This window comes from Oryzias latipes, chromosome 8 (assembly GCF_053564925.1).
Source record: "Oryzias latipes strain Hd-rR chromosome 8, Olatipes_Hd-rR_3.1".
NCBI classification, from domain to species: Eukaryota; Metazoa; Chordata; class Actinopteri; order Beloniformes; family Adrianichthyidae; genus Oryzias; species Oryzias latipes.
The window spans coordinates 1,316,925-1,341,010 of NC_136244.1; the positions used below are offsets into that span (position 1 = coordinate 1,316,925).

Below are 24,086 nucleotides of genomic sequence, written 5' to 3' on the forward strand. Positions count from 1 at the left end.
CAGAAGCTCAGATATTCAGGTGAAAGTCTGCACCTGTCAGGGCAGACACTTCACATGGAAACTCAGTGACCAAGGGGTGCTGTGTCTGCCTTGAGGCGGGAAGGTCACAGGTTCAAATCCATGGTTGAGTCATGCCAAAGACATTCAGCATTGAGGGATCGGACTGGGTGTTAGGGTGGCTGTGTCTGACCTTTCACACACTCAGGGGTGTGGCAGCCGATAACGTTTTAACTTTAGTGCTGAGTCACTCAAATGGGGAATGGATTATTGACCAATTCAGGCCTTCAGCGCGTTCATTTTCATTTGGAGAAGGAAAGACGATTCTGGAAGACCACCTGTCAGTACTTCAGATCCAGACCCACAGAGAGAAGATCGTCTCCAGCGAGGATGGAGGACAGCCGTCCAGGTGGATCAACCCTCTGCTTCAGTTTCATTCCTAAAGTACATCCGACCCGACGTTTAGTGAAGTTCAGAGGGGAGGAGCCTCAGAATGACCCGCACAGACGGATAAATTGGTTAAAAAAACGCTGTTTTATTGCAGAGCCACATCTGTCCATCCTCGGCACACTGACCTGCATTCATGAGGCTGACATTAAGACAGCGACACCTACTGGACACGACGTGAACATTCATCCTGATTCCTGCATGAGCTGCTTCTTCAACTGAGGTCAACAGTTCCTGCTTTAAATGAGTTTGTTTAAGTTTAATGGTTCAAACAAAACCAAGAACCTGAAAACGACCTGACAACATCCCATAAACAAACATGGCATAGATTCACACAACATTCAACAGAAAAAAGTAGAACAAAGACAGATCTGATCTATCGTCATATTTCTGTATAGATCCACAGTAACATGCATATATGTGACTATTCTTTTACTCCATTTCATGTCTCATTAAAAGCATCTGCCTCCATATGAAGGGAGGCAGTCAGGTTATCATAAGCCCCCCCCCCCCAGTATATATTTGCTTTTCAGTATTTTTCTTCTCTAACTTTGACGTGTTCTGAATTAATCAGGTAACTCATTACAGCACCAGTCAAACACCCCCCCCAAAACAAAGACTGGGAGTCTTTCCTGAGCCTGCCACACAGGAGGACCCCCCCCCAGAATCATCTGCTGCATCACGGAGGATCAGATGAACCTCAAACTGGATGATTCATCCACAAACATCAGGAAATGCTGTCACTCCTCCTTCCAGTCACAGACTGCATGAGGCCCTCATCACGGTGCAGCCGCCTCCGTGTAGCTGAGCTGCCTTCTGCCCCAGAGCTCCTCAGGCACGGGGACGTCCACCAGGAGGACCGGTTCCACCACCAGCTCCAGCAGGCTTGGTGGCTCTGGCACCGCCAGCGCCGTCACCCTGAACAGGTTGGCGTGCGCCCGGCCCACCAGCTCCAGGGGCCCCGGAGGGATCCGGGGGTCCGGTCCTCTCAGACGGCGCCGGTGGACTTTGAAATGATGCACGAGCTCAGAGGAGTACTCCCAGTGCAGAGTGGCGTTCAGGAGCGGAGACCGTTGGGGGGGGGTGCCAGAGCCACGGAACCAAACGATGTCTTCAACGCACACCCCCCGCACCGGGGGAGGGGGCGCCTCCAGACTCGCCACGTCCACCACCTGACAGAAGAAGACCAGCGAGGTGCGGGTTAGGATCATCCCGTCACTGACAGATTTAGATCATCATCGTTCAAATGAAAAGAAGAGTCTGAGCAGCTTTAGAAAGGATCTGTGTAAACGCTCCATGCTGGAAACCCACTTTGTGCTTTACAGTCACCCATGCACACAAACACACACACAAACACACACACAGATGGCGACTCCGCTACCGAATGGCGCCAAACTTCCCCCACCAGGGGCAATGAGGGCTTCAGTGTCTTGCCCAAAGACTCACTACAACATAAGGCAGGATCCGAACCTGCAATGTTCCAATCAGAGGTTGACCGCTCTCCCCCTGTACCATGACGTATACATGCATGAATTGTTGGAATTCAGTGAGTTTCCTCCAGAGGAGGCGTTTGGCGTGAGGAGTCAGGTGGAGCGCCGCAGCAAGACGGGCTCTGCAGCCACCTGCTGACATTCATAAGTGCGTCTGCTGCTTGTCACGGGGACCTCTTGGATTTATCAAACTAAAATATGAAGTTTGGCTGTGAAGAACGGCCGAATAAGTCCCAAACCATATTTATGTCTTGCAGCAGTGGATGCAGTTTATTTTCTGGTGGTTTCTGAAAAGAGGCTGAGACCAAGTCCATGTTTTTATGCAACGTTCAGTACGAGGACGTTCCAGGGTTCGTCTCATTCCTGTTCTCCGTCAGATGGTCACAGCAGACAGACGCCGTCCTGTTCTGTCATCTGATTGTCTTCATGATGGAAGCTGTGAAAACATGAAAAGAGCCCCCGTCTCACCATGATCTTGCCCAGCCGGCAGCTGAAAGGCACATCTCCGGGCTCGCCATCCCGCTGGATGAGCACGCCAACGTCTCTGAGGATGCAGCCGCGAAGCTCCACCTCTGAGCCTCTGTCAGAGAAACACACCTGAGCCGCAGACTAAGACCTGCCCGTGGCAGCCGCTGGGATGGCTCACCTGAAGGTCCAACCGTCCGCGGTCCGGTTTCCCTCCAGGTGAAGATGAGTGAGGTGCTTCATTAAATGGTGGCCGTTGTCCAGCGCCTCAGGAGTCAGACTGATGGCTGCAGCCGCAGGAGAACAACCATCAGCACTAAGCTCACAGGCATCAGCCCACAGATTAAAAACACATCCAGTTTCAGTTCCTAAGCAACCGTTCAACCACCAGGAGCCAGGAATAGATTACACCCTCGTGTTTCGATGAGAGCTCCTGTCCGCAAATAGAACATTTTCCCCCAAAACAAGGAAAACCTTTTCAAACCACAGCAGTAAAACATTGTGGAGTGAAAAGTGTGAATCAGACTGAAGCCGGCACCGTTTATACCATACAGCATCTGAGAACCAGATCAGTGAACGCATTGGAACCAAATCAGTGAACGCATTGGAACCGGATCAGTGAGCGCGTTGGAACCGGATCAGTTAACGCATTGGAACCGGATCAGTGAGCGCGTTGGAACCGGATCAGTGAGCGCGTTGGAACCGGATCAGTGAGCGCGTTGGAACCGGATCAGTGAGCGCGTTGGAACCGGATCAGTTAACGCATTGGAACCGGATCAGTTAACGCATTGGAACCGGATCAGTGAGCGCGTTGGAACCGGATCAATGAAAGCATTGGAACCGGATCAGTTAACGCATTGGAACCGGATCAGTGAGCGCGTTGGAACCGGATCAGTGAGCGCGTTGGAACCGGATCAGTGAGCGCGTTGGAACCGGATCAGTTAACGCATTGGAACCGGATCAGTTAACGCATTGGAACCGGATCAGTGAGCGCGTTGGAACCGGATCAATGAAAGCATTGGAACCGGATCAGTTAACGCATTGGAACCAAATCAGTGAACGCATTGGAACCGGATCAGTTAACGCATTGGAACCAAATCAGTGAACGCGTTGGAACCGGATCAGTGAGCGCGTTGGAACCGGATCAGTTAACGCATTGGAACCGGATCAGTTAACGCATTGGAACCGGATCAATGAACGCATTGGAACCGGATCAGTGAACGTTTTGGAACCCATAGGAAGTGGTTTACTTCCAACTCCAACCAAAGGAGTCAATGCCGTCGACAGTCTTTTGCAATGCGGAGGCTGCCATGTTGGAACCAGAAGTCAGTCAAGGCCGTGTCACACAACAACGACATGCATCGTCCACGTGTCGGTCTTTTGTGATTCATGCGTGTTTCTTGCGTTTGTTGTTTTGGACGACGGGTCCTTACGTGAATTTGGTTTTGAGATGTTCAGAAGTTTTGGTGGATTCAAAATCAAGTCGTTTATATGCAATTATCACATAAATCTTACACAGTCATGCGTGATTTTTGTGTCTCTCCATGACCGTTCCACGTATGTCTAACAGACTTTTCATGCATGAACCACCGATGTCTAACTTTCATATCACGCATACGGCGTTCAAAGTATGTAATTGATGCATCAGTCACTGATGAATTCCATATAGACAGAGCGATAATCACACGATACATGTCCTAGGCTGGTTTACGTGTTTTTTTTCGTACTTCTTCTGTGGTTCTAACGCAGTTCATTTGTGATAAATCTGTGTAAATTTCACGTAAAGACCAAAGCTTTTCTCACTTTTTCCACATATGTATGACCAGTTTTCAGCTGTGTGACACGGCCTTAAGCGGGGATTCATCCGAGTCGGTCAACGTTTCCATGGCAGCCAATCAGGAGTGCGCTTGTCGGGACACAGCTTCCACTTGAAAGTGGGCTACACGAAATCTGTCAATCAAACGTTTAGAATGTTGGATGTGAGACCACCTACTTTTACTGAGGCTTCTGATTGGTTGGTTTAGAACCTGAATAACTTGAACTACAAAAAAAAAATGTGAAAAAAATGAGGATTTTTAAGAAGATGTTAAAAAAAAGAAAAGAATCTGAGGCAGAACGGAATGAGTAAGGAAGGACCAGAGGTCTGTGCTGCTGAGGATGTCCAGGCGCTGCTGCAGAACCACAAACAGGACTTTTCTCAGGTCTGCTGCACATTTTGAGGAAATGATATTTTCTCATTGAATATAACAAACAAAATACAACTCCTCGTTTTTGGACGTGATGGCAGTTTTCTCACAAACTGGAGAGAAGTGAGACATTTGCAGTTCTAAGCATAAATTCAAAGCTGAACTTAGGAAAAAAAGTCCTACTATTAGAGAGGATTCTTTTGGGCTTTCAGCCTAAAATTCTCCCACACAGTAAATCTAGATAGATAGATAGACAACTTTATTTATCCATTTGGGAGGTTCCCGCATGGAAATTGACAAATCTAAATGGTGTCCAAGACCATGCAGCCTAACAGCGTCTGTTCCTGCCCCTCCCATCAAAAGAAATGTGTGGTCAGAAGGAAGCCTCACTCTTGGCGTCCCGCTGGTCGTTTGGGGGGAAGTGATGGACGTCTGTGCTCAGCTGCAGAGAGACGGAGATCCCGGGAGACGCCTTGTAGATCAGAGCCACCAGGATCCTGGAGTCCAGCGGCACATGCAGAGAGAAGATCCTGGAGAAGTGAAGAAAAATGAGGAATTGAGGTGTGAAACCTTTGCCCTGAAAGTGCAAATCACAAGAACGGTGAGCAAAGATCCCAGAACCACACGGGGGACCTAGTGAAGGACCAAAGGAACAAAGGCTACCATCAGTAACACACTACACCACCAGGGACTCAAACCCTGCAGGGCCAGACGTGTCCCCCTGCTAAAGCCAGTACATGTGCAGGTCCGTCTACAGTCTGCTAAAGAACATTTGGAGGATCCAGAAGAGGATTGGGAGAATGTCCTATGGTCAGATGAAACCACAACAGAACTTTTTGGTAGAATGAATGGGGCCATGTTTGTTCAGATTTGGAGTGAAATCCTCCTTCCCCTCAGCATTGAAGATAAAACGTGGCTGCGTCTATCAGCAGGACAACCAGCCCAAACACATGAAGGAGTGGCTTCGTAAGAACTATTTCAAAGTCCTGGAGTAGCTTAGCCGGTCTTCAGATCTCAACCCCATAGAGCAGATATGCATGGAGAAAATGTCCTTATCCCTATATGTTACATATCCTTTGTTGGCAATGATCAAAGTATTAAGTTGAACTTTTGTTCTTTACCAAATATTTATGTTTTACCATTATTTACGAATACATTGTTAAAATAAATCAAGATATTTTCTGGATTTATTTTCTTATTCATTCATGAATGCATTTTTCCCTCATTTCGTCTCTCATATTTGAGGTCTACCTATGATGAAAATCCCAGGCCTTTATCATCATTTTTAAGTGGGAGGACTTGGACAACTGGTGGTTGACTGAATACTTTTTTGCCGTGCTGTCCTATGTCTACGGCGCACATATTACGATAAAATTGCGTAATTGACACACAGGTTTTGGGCCAGAATTAGCTTTTACGTTGGTTTATGTTCTCTTTGTGTGTTTTATTCGTACTTCTTCCAGGTTGTAACTTGGTTCATTCGTGAAACATCAGTGAAAATTACAAGGCCACAACTATTCTCACTTTTTCCACGTGTATATTCACGTATGACCAGTTTTCATCCTTGCAATGGGTGCAAAGTGTACATGTTCCATTGCTATGCGGACGACACCCAGCTCTACATTTCTACTAAACCCTCCTCATCACTTCCTCCTTCCTCCCTTCTTCCACTTTTCTCCAACTCAACAGTTCCAAAACTGAAGTTCTCCTTGTAGGCACTCCATCCACTATTTCCAAATCCAATAGCTTCTCCATCTCTATCAACAACTTCTCTATCCTTCCCGCCCCTCAGGTAAAGAGTCTGGGTGTCTCCCTCGACAGCTCACTTTCGTTCCAATCTCATATTAATAACATCACCCGTTCTGCTTTCTTTCATCTCTGCAATATATCTCGTCTCCGCCCTTCTCTCACACCTCATACAACTGCTGTTCTTGTTCATAGTCTTGTTACGTCTCGGATCGATTATTGTAATTCCCTCCTGTTTGGTTTGCCAATAAAACACTCAAGAAACTGCAGCTTCTCCAAAACTTTGCAGCCCGCATCATCACCAGGACCCCGTTATCCCACCACATCACACCAGTTCTCCAAAACTTCACTGGCTTCCCATAAAACAAAGGGTTAGTTTCAAGATTCTCCTCATAACCTTCAAAGCACTCCATAACCTGGCTCCACCCTACATTTCTGATCTTCTTCACATTTCCATTCCCTCCCGATCTCTCCGCTCCACTTCCTCTCTCCAACTCCAAGTCCCACCTGCCCGTCTTGCCACCATGGGGGGCAGAGCTTTCAGTCGCTCCGCCCCTCAGCTATGGAATCGTCTTCCTCCAGATTTACGCAATACCGACATGCTGCCACTGTTCAAATCCAAAATCAAGACTCATCTATTCAAACAATCATACAGTTAATCCATTCAGTTAACACAACCTCATTTGTCTGTTTTTATCCTGTTTTTATGTTTATTCATGTTTTAGTCTGTTTTTCTTATTTTTAACCTTGTACAGCGACTTTGGGTGACCTGTTGAAATAAAATGTATTATTATTATTATTATCGTGGCTGTGTGACACGGCCTTCAGTTTGAACGCTTTTGACCCAGAAGCCGACTCTGCATTTCCAGGTTTCTTTTTGACCCATGAGTTCACAGGATTGGATTTTTCCATGTCTTTGTTGGAAGCGTCTGAGTTCTTCTGCATGTCACCGTTCAGACAAAGGAACACCTCGGCAGGAAAAACTCCAAAATCTGATCGTTTTGGGATGCAAACAAAGAATTCCTGGTTTTCCAGCAGCTCAAATTGGAATCTGCAGCTTCCCTGTTTATTATAAAGACAGAATGACTGTTAGATGAGTAGAGATGATTGGTAGATTCTGAAGCTTTTTGAAAACCTATTTAAAAAATGTTAATTTACTTTTTGAATTGTATTTTTATTAATTCTTTTTAACATTCTGCAGGATTTCTGGGGGATGTTTCTGCTGGGATGTAGAAAATCTGTGCATGTGTGAGCTTTAGGGTTTTTGTTGTGACTTTAGGACCTCAAGAGCTTCTGTCCTCAAATGTCATGAAATGTCCCGTCAAACATCTGCAACCAAACTGTCCTCCTGCTTCTGATCGGCTCACATCAGGACCACAGAATGCCAGCAGAAGCCACGCCCACCTGGCACAAACCGCAGCGCTGAGGTTTGCAGGGATGAGGCCGTCCAGCAGCAGCGAGCTGCCTCCGCTCCAGGCGTCCAGCGGGCAGCCGCTTCTCCTCAGCCACCCACCACCCTCCAAATCCTTCTGGAGGTAGAGCGGCTGGGGGTCCTGGGCCGACAGGTTAAACCAGCTGCTCGTCTTCTCTTTCTGCAAATGCAGAGCAGCACATTGTTCAGCAATCGCCCACAGCTGCCCCCACTCAGACATGGGGCATTAACCCCCCCAGTCGCAGCAGTTTAGGTGCACAGAAAATGTAAAGATTTTGGGGCAGAAAACATCCCGACAGAGTCGAGTTTTCTTTGTAAAGAATTCTGATGGTGAAGCTCTGTCAGAGCTCTGGAAAGGAGGAGAGCTTTACTCCTGCTGACCCGCAGAGGCTTCACGCTGAAGCCTCTCCAAGGAGGTGAGCCGCTGACGCACAGCAACAGCGTGGACGTTATCATCATGGGAGACAGAGCCATGAGAGGAGGTCAGCTGTTTCACCACCAACCGAAACGGAACACAATAATACAGAATCCACCATCCATCCATCATCAGAACCCGCTGGATCCCCTGATGGGTCGCAGGCTTGCTGGAGCCTATCCCAAGGCGTAGTGCACCCTGTGTTGCAGGGCCACACACTTGGGAATTCAGGGTCACCAGTGAACCGATGATGCACGTATTGAGCACGCAAGTTTCCACGCATGCACAAGCAGAACACGGAAAAGAATTGGCTGGGATTTGAACCACAGCCATCTCTGTGACACGAGAGTGCTAACCACTACCCCCCCTGTGCAGCTCTTTGCAGAATACTTTTTTAAGGCAAAAGTGATCCATGAATTTCACAAATCAATGTTTTAGTTTGTAAGTAGAATAGATTTTTATTTTATTTAGGACTCCACACCATGGATCACACTGCTGCTCCAGAGTCCAGCTCTGAAGGAGCAGAAGTGTGTCACACGTTTACACACTTGATCGCACACTTGTGCTCCTCCTGAGTCCAGCCCTGAGCTGCTTGGGTCACTGATGTCACTGACCCGGTTTACCCGTCTGTTATGTTAGCCGACGTCTTCAGAGACACGGCGAGCAGCTCGGCCTTCAGACACTCATCCAGGTAACCATCCAAGGTGACGTACCTGTCCGCTCCAGTAGAGGGCCTCGCCAAAGCCCTGGCAGAAGGAGGAGGCGAAGGGCAGAGGGGTCGCCGGCCGATGGACGTACAGGTATTCTGACAGAAGAGCCCAGAACCTGCAGGACGGGGCGGAGCGGCTCAGTTTCCGCTCCCTCACAGCGTTTATGTCTCACCGCCGGTGCTGCTCTTACCCGTCCTGCTTCTGCCGGAACTCCGTCTTATCTTCCAGCGACTCGTACACCCAACCGGGAGCAAAGATGGCTGCGGAAAAGTTGTGCTTCCGAATGAGATCCAGAGCCTGCAGAGGTCCATCCAGAGACATCAGTGGGACTTCCTGACTGACGGAAACACCAACAGTCCTACCTTGTTTGTTTCCAGCATCCCCCCCACCACCTCCCCTCGGGCGAACACATCCACCCCAACATAGACGTCAGCCTGCCGGCCCTGGACGCCACTGTAGTCCTTCATGGACTCCAGGCTCTGCTCCGTCCAGTTGTAGTTGGTGAAGAAGCCGTCACAGGAATCGAAGAACATCCTGCGACAGAAAACACCTGTGGAAGGAGCTGGAGTTCTCCGGAGAACGGCGGCTTCTCCGTCTACCTGTTGGACTGGTTCAGCTCATTCTGCCATTTCAGCTCCCCGCTCTGGATCACGCTGTCGTACCACAGGACCAGGCTGCTGGGCACGCGCTCGTGCATCTGCTCCGTCAGGTACTGCAGGAACGGCGGGGCGTTGCTCACCGCCGCCTCCTGGAAGCAAAGGCCGCCACATGTGATCTGAGGTTAGGGGACTTCCTCCACGGCGGCGGTTAGGGGCGCCGCCTTTGTCGACGTCCAACTCCAAGGTCCTCTGTACGGTGGCCCAGAAGGGTCACAACACAACACAAAATAACACACTACAGTTCATCACAACACGAAAAAAATTAACTCACAACACCAAACACTGCAGGCGCGGCTGTCACACAGACAGGGAGAGAAGATGCCGGTACCGGGAGAATCTTTAGACGAGCTCATAGACGTGAACAGAGACGTGATTACCGATGGTTTAGCCTGGTGGAAATTTCAGAATAAAAGTCCAGCAACTTCTGTTGCATGTGTACTTCAGTTATGAGATAAAGTGTTGTGAGTTAATTCTTTTGTGTTGTGATGAACTGTAGAGTGTTATTTTGTGTTGTGTTGTGACCCTTCTGGGCCACCGTACATCTGTTTAACCAGAAGAAGCCAGGTGAAGCGTGCTTTTATCACGTTTGGCAGACAAAATGCATCGTTCTGTGAGATACTTTTGTTCTGATATGATGACACAAGCATGATTCCTATAAAGCAAATATCACTGATTGGATTTTAAAAACATGTTGTGCTTCCATAGATGGGACACGCATAATGACTTCTGCTTCTATGACATGATGGAAGTAAGTCAGTATGTTAAAAATCTTAACCTGAACTGTTTTTTAGGATGAATCCTGTCTTTTGTGCAAATGACTGCTGTTATTTCTCAGGTCCTCTTTCAGTGGAGTCCAGACGTCGCTGCTATACGTTTGACTCCGATTCTATTCAAAACAGGTCAAACCAAACTGATGCTGTTCTCGTTGGTTTCAGCCCTGTCACTCACACTGAGCGGGTTCTCTATGTTGATGAGCCAGCCATCAAAGCCGTAGCACTGGCTGATCTGGACCAGTTTATCGGCCACCGACCGGTACGACTCCTCGTCTTTCAGGAAGGCCTCACACTTGGTGGCGCCGTCGGTCCACTCCGTGATGAAGGTTCCTAAAGGGATCCCAGACAGCAGTTTGGGAGGCAGGAATGTCAAAGTTAGCCTCAAGATTTCACAGAAACCTGGAGAGCAGAGCACCAGAAGTGAGCGCCCGCCTCAAACCCGGGATGCTGGAGCCTATACTCACCAAGAACAATGACCCCGTGTTTGTGCGCAGCGTTGGTCCACTGGACTGGAGGAATGCTGACCAGCTGATGTGTAAAGTAGTTGAAGATATCGATGTAGCACCAGTGGTAAAAGGCATACGGAGTCTCTGCGTTTGTGCCTTGGATAAACCTGGAAGTGGATGCAGGCAAACGAGAAAGAACCGGATTGAAGGACGGCTCCGCTGACGTGAAAAAGCTCAGATAACATCTCTGGAACGTCGGTGTGCGGACCTGTCATCCAGATAACCCCCCATCATGTCGTGGGACACCAGGGTCCGGCGCTGACAGCTGCCAAGGGAAGGCTCCCGAGGAGCTAGCGGTACAGAGGCCACGTTGAAGGGGTTGGCCTCACTCCGTCTCCAAGACAACAGCTCCTCCATGGAGTGAAGACCACAGCTGGTGGGTTCGGTCGTGTCTGGATCATAATGCCTTGCTGGAAAAGAACAAAAGTTTCAGGAACATGAGAAAGAACACGTGGCGTGCGACCAGCTCCAGATCAGACGGTCTTCAGCGCGTCAGCTCACCTGGGAGGGGGGACGGCCCGTACCTGATGACCTCATAGATGCTTGATTCTTCTGGTTGATCCAAACAAGACTCTAACCTGGCAGACAAACGGGACGGGGTTATGACGCGTCAGCACGAGGTCACAGACGGTTGACTTTACTGTCATAAACGTGACGGCGTGAAGAAACGGATCCTGTGAGATAAAGAACGTTTGATGGGAATTCATGTAAAATGTGTTTAATCTATAATTGCAAAACAAAGTGTTGTGTCTGATTTGGGGATGTGAGAATCACAATTCAGCACAGGTTTCATCTCTTTAGGTCACCTGGTTTGGAAGCTATTGAAAAAAATGACCAGATTCTATATGCAAACCTTTGGATTTTTAATCTAAAATTTCATATAAAATGTTTGTGTGTGTGTGGTATTAGAATGTCGGAGCCATAATTCTGCATATATTTGGAATCATAAGGTCACATGGTTTGGATGCCATTGGAAAAAAACAGAATATTTACTTCAAACCATTTTCTTATTAAATGATGAGCAACTATGATTGCAAAACTTTCCTATTAAAACATTACAAAATAAATTAGATTGTTTAGACACAACAAGAGGAAATTTTAGTCATTTCTTTCTTTTTGCAAAGCCTTTAGGTTTGATCTAAAATCTTCTCCATCCCATCATGCACTTGTTAATTTGTTGACGGTCCCTAAGAGACCCCACTGGACATCCGCGCTGAATGTCTGTGGAATATCCAACCTAAAACTAACTTCATCACCGCACTTCTGTAACTGTCTGTCAATCATTAATTTGAAACTACCCTAGTTTCTCGGAGCTTCAAGGTGAAAGTTAAAGGCAAACAACAGGAAGACAGTAAGAAACAGCGTTTCAGAAACCTTACTTGACGCGTTTTGCTTCCGTCTGTCTTTCGTCGGAATTTTTTGCTGCAGATTTTCCGGTTTCCTTCGCAGTTTCTGCCATTTCTCTTCATTCAGCGAGAAAAACCGGAAAGAAAGCCGGGACAGGAAGTAGACTCGACGTGTTTCCGGTTTTTCCTTCAGAATAAAAGCAGGAAAGAAGAGGTTCACTTTTACTGTGAAGAACATTTAGTGAAAACGAAAACGCACCGTTTTGAGGGGAAAAAACTGCATATAAACAAAAATCCTAAACTTTGCTGGAAAAAAAACATAATCATGATTTTAAAAGTGTTTCTAAGTTCTTTGTTGTCGTTTTTTTCTTTCATTTCAATTACAGTGAGCTTTTTAACACCATCCTTTTAATGTATAATTTTAATTTTTGACATTAGAGGTGGCTGGTCTGGTTTTGGAGGGGTTTTAAAGAAAACTTTATTTTTAATTGGAGTTTAATTAGCTTCATGTTAAATACAATTTAAACTGAAACTTAATGTAATTCTAATAACGCAGTATGAGTCATAGGTGTTATGTACTCATCTGAATTTACTTTTTACACTTTTTTTTCTTTTTTTGTTGGTCACTTGACTCATTAACCTTTGAGGCTTAAGGTATTGTAAAGAACTATGTAGAAGGTTAACCCTGTTTATTAACATGCATTTCCAGATTCTGATGTAAAATGCTACAGCTCATTCATGCAAGGCAACATGACAGGATGAGCTTCTTTGACTGTAGGTGACGTGTGGAAGACTAGGAGTGTCTTATAGTACAATCTGTGATCAATTTCAGTATAAATAAAAAAGAACATCTAATAAATAGGATTTCTAATCAAGTAATTCATGAACATTTTAATAAAATCTATTACAAATGTATAAAAAATGCAGCCAGTAAAAGCAATGGGATTTAGGAAAATCAATCGCCTCATTAAACCAACAAAAGTAAAAAGATTTTCTAACCTGAAGTAGGAATAGTGTGGTTTGGTTGTCTTTTCAGAAAACGAGAGCAGAGCTGTGGTTTGGATGAAGAAGTCTGCAGGGACAGAGAAGAATGTTGGAGATCTTCAGAACAACCGGGAGACAAGAGAAGAGAAGATGGAGGTGGGACTACGCCAAGGATCAGCTTTGAGCGCCTTCTTGTTTCTTTGGTGATGGACAGACTGAGAGACGAGGTTAGACACACAAGCCTCTTAGTATGGCAACTCCCAGCAGTGGTTTAATATAAGTAGAGTTTATTCTGCTAATGGAAGTTCACCTCAGTTAAAAAATCTTAAAATAAATGCCAACATTTATTCAAATCGTTTGTATTTTTCTTCAAAGTCAGAGAGCCACAATAGTGGAATAAAAGCGCCGCGTGAGGCTCACGGTGGAGACCCCCGGTTCAGACACAGAGTCAGGAGGAAGAGCTGGAGGCAGCAGAGAGGAAGATGCTGAGGTTCTCTGTGGGACCAGGATGGATCAGGAATGGATCCATCAGAGGATCGGATCACAGATGTTCTGGAGATCCAAGCAGATGGAGATGTTTAAGAGGAAGAACAGTGATGATGATGGTGAAAGGATGCTGAGGCTGGAGCTGCCAGGAAAGAGAGGAAGACCAAAGAGGAGGGTCATGGATGGAGAGGAGGATGCAGAGAAGGTTGGACGGAGTCCGATGATTTTCTTTGGCGCCCCCTAAAGGCAGCAGCAGAATGAAAAAGAAGAAGCAGTAAAAAAAAAATTCAAATGCATTTTCAGATCAAAATATTTATTTATCAATGTAACAAAAATAGTTCCTGTTTTAATTTCAAAGTGTGATTACAGAATACTTTAATCTGTATAATCTGTGTATCAATTGTTGCATTAAAATCATATTTTGTCATCTCTATAATTATTTCAGTGTCTTATATTCAAACCGCTGTTTTGCTGCTGTCTGCTTGGAACTCGACACCTTTCAAACTGCCCCCCCCCCCCCGCTCCTCTGGACCGGAAGTGACGTCAGAGCGGAGCAGATTGCTGAGTTCTGCTCACAGCAGCGCCACAGGACGCGGGAGACCCACAGCGACGCCAGACTCTGTCCAAAATCCGTTGTCATCCTCGGAAATTTAGCTTTTATCGACCTAAAAGACATCACGAGCATAACGTGGACACTTTAAGCTTTCTAGAAAGCGCTGTATTGTCACGATATGACGTTTGTAACATTTTAAAAGCGAAGGCGAAAGATTGTTGTTGGAAGCCGTCTTCATCCGGATACATACTGCTCACCGGGGAACGGATTTTGGGCAGAAACCCGCCGCCGCTGCTCGTTCCCGCTTTTCTTTGTTTTTTATTTGATTTACTGCCAAGTGCTTTAGGTCTGAACGTTTTCAGAGAGAGCTGGTTGACCACAGAACCTTCACCATGGAGTTAAGAGTTGGAAACCGATACAGACTGGGCAGAAAAATTGGAAGCGGCTCGTTTGGAGACATCTACCTGGGTATGTTGTGACGGAAACGCCGTGGTCTGGTCCCTACCTGCCGATCAGGGGAGTCGGGCGGCTGGTCTGACTTCTTTCCGGGGTGTCCTGAACGGCTCAGCGACGATCAGCTGTTAGCAGCATTAGCTAAGAGGCTAGCAGACTCGGCTGTTGTCTGAAGCAGCATTTAGTCCGAGATGTTCAGAATTCTTCCTGTTAAACTCTGAAGATTTGGTCTTTGACGTTTTGTGACGGCTTAGCGTACCGATGGTGGAACTGGACCGGTTATAAGGACGCAGTTCTGGGACGAGGCCCTGTCTGTCCGTCTGTCCGTCTGTCCGTCTGTCTGTCTGTCTGTGTGTTTCTGAAGGACTCAGAAACCGAGGCTTCATCATGTCCTTAAACGAAACACTTCCGTTCATTTATGCATGTGTTCTTGTGTTTCTGTTGTGGATTTACCTGAAACACATTTACTCTATAAGGAAGCGTCCTGTCTGTCTGTCCAGATATAATCAGGAAGGCCCAACGTCCACCAGGCAAAGGTTTCTTTACATCCAGCTGTCTGTCTGTTTCCTGATCCCATCTATGACATCGTATTGTTTGCTAATGGTTACAGTCTGGGATTGGATTATGTTTCTAGTTGTACTTGTATTCAGCAGCAACAGCATAGCTGGAGTCTGACATTCAGCTCTTAACAATAAAACTGTGTAAATAAAAAAACAATCCTGAGTTTTGGATCGAGACCATTTTCACAGCTGAAGATCTCCACTCAGAAAAGACATTACGATATAATGTGGACGTATCTGACTGTCAGTTATTCTCCTCCACACATTTGACTGTATCCAAATAAAATCAGATGGGTGTTGGAGAAGCAGCACATGACCGTGACTTTCATACGTTGGCATTTCAAAGCTCCTTCCGTTTACGTCTGGTTCCTGCTTTTTAGTGACTCCAGAACATTTCACAGTGAGGTCAAGGAAAAGCCTCCATGGAGGTAAAAATGTTGTTGTGACTGTTGACTCCACCGTAGACATGTGGAGGTCATTCCAGAAACCTTCTCAGTAAGAAGTTTATCCGTTTGAGCCTTTATGTGTGGCCCTTTTGATTTGCAGACATTAGTAATGTTCAGCGTTTATGATTTCCCCTTCATAGTACCAGACAACAAATCTGCAAAGAGGAACAGGCAGTAAACAAAGAGCCACAGCGGATTATCTGCAGGAAGAAGCTGACATGTCTTGTTTTTATTTCTGCGGTGATGATGATCAGCAGCCAATCAGCACACTTCTACCTTAGTTGTACTTCTGTTCTGAGGGCAATGTTGCCTTTTGTATCAGGAACATGCTGCTGAAGATCTAGTGTGGGTGGTTCTATAGAAAACCCCCACTGGCTTTGCTGCTCTTCTGTTGTGTTATGGAGCTATAGTAATGGGCTGTTAGCTTTCAGCCCAGTTCAGGTGTGAACACAGCAGAGTTTTGACGGATTCTTTCAAACGTTACACACCTCACTTGATGAGCTCAAACTGATGACTATCATTAAAGTGTAATAACACGTGTGGATATCATGGTTTAACTACAAACTCCATTAAATACACCAGGCTGCCATCAGCCTGTGAAGGCGGGCTCTGCTTGAGGTTAATCCACTGAAAACACACCTTAACGTTGGAAGAGGACAGGGCTCTGCAGGCAGAAACAGGACCCAGGAGAGTAAATAATTGTATCCAGCCCTCCTTCCACGTGACCGCCGGGCCTGATGGCGTGGAGCCAGCTGCTTGCATAACCACTTTATGGTTTTTGTCTTCTGCCCCCAGAGAGATGACTAACCTGACCTCCGGGTTTAAAAACGTTTAAAAATGCATCTCTATAATCTTCATTCTTTCATAAAGCTCTAGATTTGAACTAGAACCAACAGCCTGATTCTGCCTTTTGTGACAGCAGCAGGGCATGCTGGGAAGTGAAGTTCTTAACTATGCATGCATTTTTCTGGTGAGTTGTAGTTGGATAGCTTTTGGTCTGTGGTGACTGATTATTAGTTATAAAGCTGGTGTCTCTTTGAATTCCCAGCTACTTTAATGGTTTTACCTGTTGACATGTTTACTGCATAACGACGCTTCACACTGAACAACTGATTACCAGCTTTGGATCACATTTTTTTAATAACTAGAATATTTTAAAGTGCTTCACATACAAGTATGCACTGTGTACTGAGGGAGGGGCTGTTATGTCCTCATACTACACCCCATTAGACCATTTCTCTGCCATCAATCAAAATATTCCTTCTGTTATATTTACACTGGGTACATCTAGGGTGTCCCGTGTACGGCTTGTCCTCCAGATATCCTTGTCCTACCTTCAGCTGAATATCTGGATCAAATCTATCAATGTAAATCCATAAGATCAGAAAAGAGGCAGGACGGCACTGTAAGAACATTAGTTTGTTTTGGAGGAGTGGTTGTCTCAACACGACGTTCATGCCAGACTAAAACAGCTCAATAGAAGTCACTCTGCTATCGTGCTTTATAGAATAATATGATAGAGTACATGTAGTTATTGCCTTGTATCTTTTCAGACTTTGAGTTTTGGTCTCCAAGTGAAATTAGATCAGAACTAGTGTGTCAGAGAAGCCGACTTATGTAATCTGGTTTGAGAAATGAAATGCTTGAACAATGGAGTCTTTCTGAACCAACTGTAAACGTGTGTTTTGTAACGTCAACCTGCAGCCGGAGCCTGTAACCCGTCTGACAGGAGGGAGCCTGTCCGACAGATACCGTCTCTGTGGTATGCTGGTAACATGAGAATGTTCTGCAGGGAGGGGTTTGTTTAACGGCGAGGCAGAGCGCTAACGGCCAGCGGGCTCGTCACACGCACTGACTCACCGATCACCATCACTGATGACGGTTTACGGCTGTTTCTGTGGTCAAACTGACGTCACCGTGACGACGAGTGCTGTGCTTCCTCACGGTGGTCACTTTTCTTTTGCAATTTGGGGGAGGGTCTCTGAAGACCTTGTTTAGCGTGCCCTTTCACCTTTTCAATAATGGCATCCGGAGCAGGGGGGGGGTCTCCTGTGTGCCTCACGTTCCCCCCATGTTTACTGCATACGTTCCCGTCGGTCACATGTCATCGTCTGCAGCTCCAGGTTTTGGTCTTGATCTAATCAAGAACGTCTTCTGTGGACGTTGACCGTTTCTGTCGTCACAGTGAAGAAATGTCTCTTTTTAAATTCAAGGTCTTTATCACGATGCGTTTTGGAAAAAGAAGGACGTCACGGTTTGTCACAAATAAACAAAATAGAGAAGTCAAAGATAAGAAGGAGATTGCTTTAATCTGTATCGTCTAAAAAGGAACAATATTTTCTCTGGACTTCACGTTGTTTTTCACAGAGTCCAGATTTTGGGCCCTTCTTGTCCTGACTCCACAGGTTCCTGTAGGTTTGATGTGTTGGAACGTTCCGTTAAAGTTGGTTTCTTTATGGATGCGGGCGCGTGTCCTCGCCGTGTGCGGACGTCTGAGTCCACGCTGTTTCAGCCGAGTCTCGCCCGTCGGCACTGCTGCTCATGTATTGTGGAGATTTGCCTGAACATGTTTCGCCCACAGCGCTGTGCAGAATGAAAACACGCCACCATCACACGCTTGCAACACACACAAACTGAACTCCATCTGAGCGACGGGAGGGGGGGGGCGACATTCCCCAGAAAAATCTGTTCAGACAAATTCTTGTGACGCACAAATCCAATGGCAGTCAGACATTTAATGGAGAATATTTCCACCCTGGAGACAAAAAGTACACGTTTGAAAGTACAGCCACTTTGTTAACGGTGTTTATACTGTGAAGTAAAAGTCACAGATGAAGCTTTTATATCGTTCCACCAGAAATAATTGAAAGAATAGCTTCATATGCTTTAGTTTTCAAAACTGTTGTTTTTATTTTATAAAGATGTTTTAGTAGACTTTGTTTTTTATAGATTTTCAATAGTAATTTTCTACGGTAGGAAAACAAATGGATTCTGGATCCGCTGTGTTCCTGTGGGGGTGCAGCCATCAGCTGCATTGAACACTAGACTGTCCTCCACCGTTTGGTGGTGGTGTTGGGGGGCCGTAGGGCCCGCCCCGCCAGATGACACGCAGAGTCGGCAGTGACGCTCCACCGCTGCCGTCGTGCGCGGCTGCATGTCCGTGCATGTGAGCCAGAAATGGGATTATGTAACCTGGTGTCCGGTTGCTGCGCAGGGAACCGGATCCCGTGACCTTATTTAGAGGAAAAAGCTGTCCAAACCTTGAAACCACTTTCAGAATCCTCCATTCAGGAACGGAGCAAATGCACCGTCATGAACCCTGAAAAACAGCTGCTGTCTTTGTTTTGACAAGTTGTTGGGACTTTCTGTCAAACTTTTCTTCTTGTGTTACACTCACATCTGTGCACAGATGTGCACGTTACACAAGAAAAACCAACTAAACTGAATGAACAGAAATTCAGGGGTAAAAAGTTCAGCTTTTCTGTGACATCTCATCAGAATCTTTCTGTTACTGCTAACAGATGCCAGATTACATGGTCACTTCAAATCCACCGTCTTCAGACATGGTGCAGTAAACGGCTCCTGGTTCAGACGTGTTGTGCTCTGTGGGCATCACTTCTCCTCTCTAACATCCTGATTAAACGCTGATCAGCTCCAGACCTGCGGGCTGTTTTTGTCGACTCAGCCAGGCTTGGATCTCATCTGTTATCTGAGAGGCTCCTGGCAAATCTACACGTTTCATTGGCGTTCCCTTTTCGGGTTTCCGTATCCTGCTCTCTTGTTTTGAAGCACCACATCTTGCTCAACAGGTCCTCAAAAAGTCAGATCCAAACATTTGTCATGTGGAAGTCAGAAGCCCGACAAACACATTATAAGCATCCAGATCATGCAAATGACTGATCTGAGGCTGTGCTTGTTATGCAGGACGTCTGTCGCCCTCCCAACGTTGTGGTAAAAGTCCCATTAGAGCCCGTGGATGTGTTAATATTTTTGTTCTTACAGCCCAACTTATGAGAAGATTTTCTGTTATTTCAATATAACTGAAAAGAAGCCGACGTTTCTAATTCAGACGAAACGCCAGCCTGCTTTCATGAAGACGCCAAACGGTTCCCGAGCGCAGCTGTGTCTGCGGCTCGCCGCTCCCCCAGGGGAGGGGTCAAATGTGATGGTGGGACTATAACGTCTGTTTCTGTGTCTCAGGCACGGACATCTCGGTCGGAGAAGAAGTCGCCATCAAACTGGAATGTGTCAAAACCAAACACCCGCAGCTCCACATCGAGAGCAAAATCTACAAGATGATGCAGGGAGGAGGTAACGCCCGCCGTGCCCCCCCCCACAAACACAAACACTTCAGAGCCTTTTTCAGTTCCTGCTGGATTTCAAACAGGGATGTTTGGATCAAATGGTGGAAAAATCTTCAAATCCAGATGTTTTGGTTTACGCTTAAACCCCGGTTTAAGAGAATTGTTTGCAGAAACAGGAAGCAATGACAGTTGGGTCCTTGAAAAGGGAAAAAGCACCAAATGTTCCTTTTGTGGTTTTCAGTTGGGATTCCAATAATAAAGTGGTGTGGTGCTGAGGGCGACTACAACGTGATGGTGATGGAGCTCCTCGGGCCCAGTCTGGAGGATCTGTTCAACTTCTGCTCTCGCAAGTTCAGCCTGAAGACGGTGCTGCTGCTGGCCGACCAGATGGTGAGGAGAAAGTGACCAGCCCGGCTGCCGGTCTGTGCGGTGGCGCTTTGATTCGTGGCTCACGCCTGAACGCAGAGATCGTACTCGAGTCGGGTGCTAAGACGCCCCACGTCATGTTTTGGTGAATAAAGTAATCACTCAAAGGCGTGAGCTCACCAGGGACGTATCGGCTGCTCTGGAGCTGCATGCTGGCTGCTCGGGTCTCCTTCAGTTGTGAGTCAGAGTGTTTCCTGCCGCGGTCCAACGCCGCTCCTTCATCTTGTCTCTAGATCAGCCGCATCGAGTACATCCACTCCAAGAACTTCATCCACAGAGACGTCAAACCAGACAACTTCCTGATGGGTCTGGGCAAGAAGGGAAACCTGGTCTACATCATCGACTTCGGTCTGGCTAAGAAGTACCGTGACGCGCGCACACACCAGCACATCCCCTACCGCGAGAACAAGAACCTGACCGGCACCGCCCGCTACGCCTCCATCAACACACATCTGGGAATCGGTAAGAGCAGTTCAGGCGGAGGCGGGGCCAGTCGTTCTTCTGCAGCCGGCAGACTCTGATGTTCCACCTCCTGTTTTCCAGAACAGTCCAGGCGTGACGACCTGGAGTCGCTGGGATACGTCCTCATGTACTTCAACCTGGGTTCCCTCCCCTGGCAAGGCCTGAAAGCTGCAACCAAGAGGCAAAAGTATGAGCGCATCAGTGAGAAGAAGATGTCCACGCCCATTGAGGTCCTCTGCAAAGGCTACCCATGTAGGTCAAAGACAGCGGCGGCGTTTGAACCTCCTCTCCGTCTAGTCTGCCCTGTTCTCACCTCTGTTTTCCTCCCTCTGAAGCCGAGTTTGCCACCTACCTGAACTTCTGCCGCTCTCTGCGCTTTGACGATAAACCAGACTACTCGTACCTGCGGCAGCTCTTCAGGAACCTCTTCCACCGTCAAGGCTTCTCCTACGACTACGTCTTTGACTGGAACATGCTCAAGTTTGTAAGTCAGAGTGCTCTTCAACCCACACCACTCATTCAGGAGGTTTCCAAACATGTTTGGGTTTTAAACCTAGACTTGTTTTAATTTAAAGGTTTCAAAACATTAAGACAGACAGAAATGTAAGACACACACGTCCTCCGGAGCATCTGCTCCCATGGCGTCCTGGGATGTTGTTCGGCTCCTCTGAGCTCGTTTCGTGCCGTCGTTGACGCAAAGATGGATGACTGTCTCGTTAGGGAGCCAACAGAGCCGTGGAGGACGCCGAGAGGGAGCGGCGGGAGCGCGAGGACAGGCTGAGGCACGGCAGGAACCCCGCAGCCAGAGGGATGCCGTCCGGCTCCGGAAGAGCCAGGGCCCCCCAGGACGCTGCGGCCCCCTCCCCTCTCAACCCCGCCTCTCACACAGGTCAGAGCGCTTCGGAAGTCTGGTTTTCAGGCTCCGTGGGGTCAAAGGCCGGGCCGCTGCAGGTCTTCTAATGTTCTGTTTCCTTTTGTCAGTTATGGACATTAAAAAACAAAAAGTCAACTGAAAGCAGCAGCAGAAAAAGTCGGTGGATAAAGACTTTAATATTAAAACGGGTGTTTTTGATGACTTTCATAAAAAGCAGCTGCCCTCCATCTTCCTGTTTGTCATAGAACTGCTGTTTGCCTTCATCTGTAACCGACTGAAAGTTACAGTTACAATGTGAGGAAGAAGAGCGTCGCGTCCAGTGAAGGAAGCAGAAGCTGCTGCTGCTGCTGCTGCTGCTGCTGCTGCTGCTTTAGGGGACGGATGCTTTCATGTGCAGCTCACCAGGAATGTGTGCTGCTGCTCCTTTAGGCATGGAGAAGGAGAGGAAGGTGAGCATGCGTCTTCATCGTGGAGCCCCCGTCAACATCTCCTCCTCAGACCTGACGGGGCGCCAGGACACGTCCCGCATGTCCACCTCGCAGGTGAGGAGTCTGTCAAACCTTTCTGCTGACACCAGCAGACCTTCCCAGCAGAGCTCTGACCCTCACACCTGCGTCTGTCTCCCAGGCTCTGTCCCGGGTCACGCCCAGCGGGCTCCAGTCTGCAGCCCCTCGGTGAAACCCCCCCCTGCGTCCACCTGTCCACCACGGAGGCCTCAACTCGCACCGCCTGCAGCACGCACACTCGCTCACACTCCTCCGCACGGACTGCCAGAAGCCTCACGTGACGCCGAGGACCGCCAACCAGAGCACAAGAGCCCGGCTGTGCTTCTGTTCACTCGTGGAAGGAGACGCACAGTCGGGATGTTGTGTTTGTGTGTGTGTGTGTGTGGGAGACAAAGGGATGGGCAGGTGGAGCGGTTTGGTTGCCTTAACTACCATCTTGGCAAAGTAGCAGCCACAAAAACTCTTCTTCCTGTCTTGTGGAAGATGTGGAAATGCCTCCTCCTCCTCCCTTCTGGTGATGAAGCCATGGATTCATCCTCCTTTATGGTTTAACTTGTACTTTCTCTTCTCCTGAAGCGGCTGCTCGGCCTGGTAGCAGCCCGTGAAGGGAGCGTTAGCTGTGCCGCACGGCCGAGTGTCTTTGCTCCCTTCAGGTGGGACGGGCATGGAGAGAGCCTGTGCTGACCTCACATGCCCACAAAGTGACTTTGTCTTAATTTCTGAGTTGTGCCGCCGCTGTGGGACGCGACGGCTGCGGTCCGAGCGCCGGTTGTGACGCCACGTGGCGTTCAGGTCAGAAAACTGTGAATATGGCAGAGCGGCTGGTGTTTTTAGAGCCGTGTGTGTTTGTGTGTATTTATGTGCTTCTGTCTCAGAGTCTCACACTCTGGAAGGGGTGAGGGATCAGGGTGAGCAGGTTTTTTTTATTTAACCTTTGACCTTTTTTTGTACCTTCACCTGGGCCTGTATGGCGTCTCCGTCTGCTTCCTTTGGCGTCAGACAGGACCGGTTGGACTTTCCACACGGGTTGTTGCAGCCGTTGGTCTTGTGTGACGGGACTTTTCCAGATTCCTAACTTTATTTTTGAGAATCTGTCGCTGCTGCTCGTGTGAACAGCTCCGCCTCCAAATCGCTGTTAATGCGGTCAGTTTGTGTCGGATCCCGCTTAGATTTTTACTGAACCCAAGACTGTTATCCACCTTCACCTCAGTCACTACGGTTCTTTCTCTGGAGTCCCGACCCGAGGTCCTGGCGTCCGGATCAGGGGATGGCTTCGTGCTGCATTCAGGAACATCTCTGTGGAGGCGGCCCTGAATGTGACCCCAAAGGAAGCAGTTCTGAGCCTTCCCAGCTGTTGACCGATTGTAGACGCAGACGCCTCCTGGGCCGGATCTCCTGATCGGACCGGAACCCGCGGGGCTTTAAAGTAGAGATGTCTTTGTGTGATGAAGTGGTTGGTTTGTGTAGCTGAGGGGGTTGTAGTTGTGTTGTGGTGTGTAGGATGCATCGCCTGCTCTGTTCCACGTCCTCGGCAGCCGCTGCAGGAGCCTGACGTGTAGAGGGGGCGGGGGCGCCTCATTCCAGTAGACGCCATGCTGAGGCCGTGTCTGTAGTTTTCCTGAATAGATTTCACCTTGAAAACAACAATGTGATGATAGACGTGTGTGTCTCACTGATGTTGGATGTGAGAACACCGTTGCTCTGTCACCTCCCCCTGGAGGACGCTCCGGCCTGCGGAGGGAACGCCGTGGATCCACGGGAATCTCTTTTCACTCCCATCCCAGGACTCTGGCTCCTCATTTGTAATGCCACTGTATCTGTGCTTTTTTAATTGTGTAAATAAATTAATAAGTACTTGTA

At 47.7% G+C, this 24,086-nt stretch overlaps 2 protein-coding genes across 7 annotated transcripts; one reads left to right on the forward strand and one right to left on the reverse strand.

Annotated features, from left to right (window-relative positions):
• Nucleotides 1–512: 512 nt before the first annotated feature.
• engase (endo-beta-N-acetylglucosaminidase) lies at nucleotides 513–15,010 on the reverse strand. 6 transcript variants are annotated; one of them, XM_011478665.4, is made up of 17 exons: nucleotides 14,701–15,010; nucleotides 13,577–13,882; nucleotides 13,172–13,244; nucleotides 12,206–12,359; nucleotides 11,328–11,404; nucleotides 11,035–11,236; nucleotides 10,785–10,933; nucleotides 10,496–10,650; nucleotides 9,488–9,636; nucleotides 9,251–9,422; nucleotides 9,079–9,185; nucleotides 8,892–9,003; nucleotides 7,736–7,923; nucleotides 4,976–5,115; nucleotides 2,581–2,686; nucleotides 2,403–2,514; nucleotides 513–1,616 (listed from the first exon to the last, which is right to left on the reverse strand). In XM_011478665.4, the coding sequence occupies exons 4-17, from the start codon at nucleotides 12,283–12,285 to the stop codon at nucleotides 1,224–1,226; spliced, it is 2,142 nt and encodes a 713-aa protein (XP_011476967.1). In that variant the 5' UTR covers nucleotides 12,286–12,359; nucleotides 13,172–13,244; nucleotides 13,577–13,882; nucleotides 14,701–15,010; the 3' UTR covers nucleotides 513–1,223. The 6 variants fall into 6 exon arrangements, with proteins under 6 accessions (XP_011476967.1, XP_078807206.1, XP_020561215.1 ...); XM_078951080.1 differs by having other exon boundaries at nucleotides 2,403–2,531; XM_020705556.3 differs by lacking the exon at nucleotides 2,403–2,514.
• csnk1da (casein kinase 1, delta a) lies at nucleotides 14,081–24,086 on the forward strand. Its single transcript, XM_004071887.5, has 9 exons — nucleotides 14,081–14,663; nucleotides 19,855–19,965; nucleotides 20,200–20,348; nucleotides 20,618–20,846; nucleotides 20,928–21,098; nucleotides 21,182–21,330; nucleotides 21,567–21,735; nucleotides 22,150–22,262; nucleotides 22,348–24,086. The coding sequence occupies exons 1-9, from the start codon at nucleotides 14,588–14,590 to the stop codon at nucleotides 22,396–22,398; spliced, it is 1,218 nt and encodes a 405-aa protein (XP_004071935.1). The 5' UTR covers nucleotides 14,081–14,587; the 3' UTR covers nucleotides 22,399–24,086.

What these genes read in the sequence shown, in the direction of transcription:
- engase (XM_011478665.4), bottom strand. Translation starts at nt 12,285, where the DNA reads ATGGCAGAAACTGCGAAGGAAACCGGAAAATCTGCAGCAAAAAATTCC. An exon ending in AGCGCTGCGGTTTGTGCCAG is followed by an intron (nt 5,116 to 7,735) that starts GTGGGCGTGGCT and finishes TCACTTCTCCAG; the next exon opens with GATCTTCTCTCTGCATGTGC. An exon ending in CGACCAGCGGGACGCCAAGA is followed by an intron (nt 2,687 to 4,975) that starts GTGAGGCTTCCT and finishes CTGCGGCTGCAG; the next exon opens with CCATCAGTCTGACTCCTGAG.
- csnk1da (XM_004071887.5), top strand. Translation starts at nt 14,588, where the DNA reads ATGGAGTTAAGAGTTGGAAACCGATACAGACTGGGCAGAAAAATTGGA. An exon ending in CAAGATGATGCAGGGAGGAG is followed by an intron (nt 19,966 to 20,199) that starts GTAACGCCCGCC and finishes TGTGGTTTTCAG; the next exon opens with TTGGGATTCCAATAATAAAG. An exon ending in ACTGGAACATGCTCAAGTTT is followed by an intron (nt 21,331 to 21,566) that starts GTAAGTCAGAGT and finishes CTGTCTCGTTAG; the next exon opens with GGAGCCAACAGAGCCGTGGA.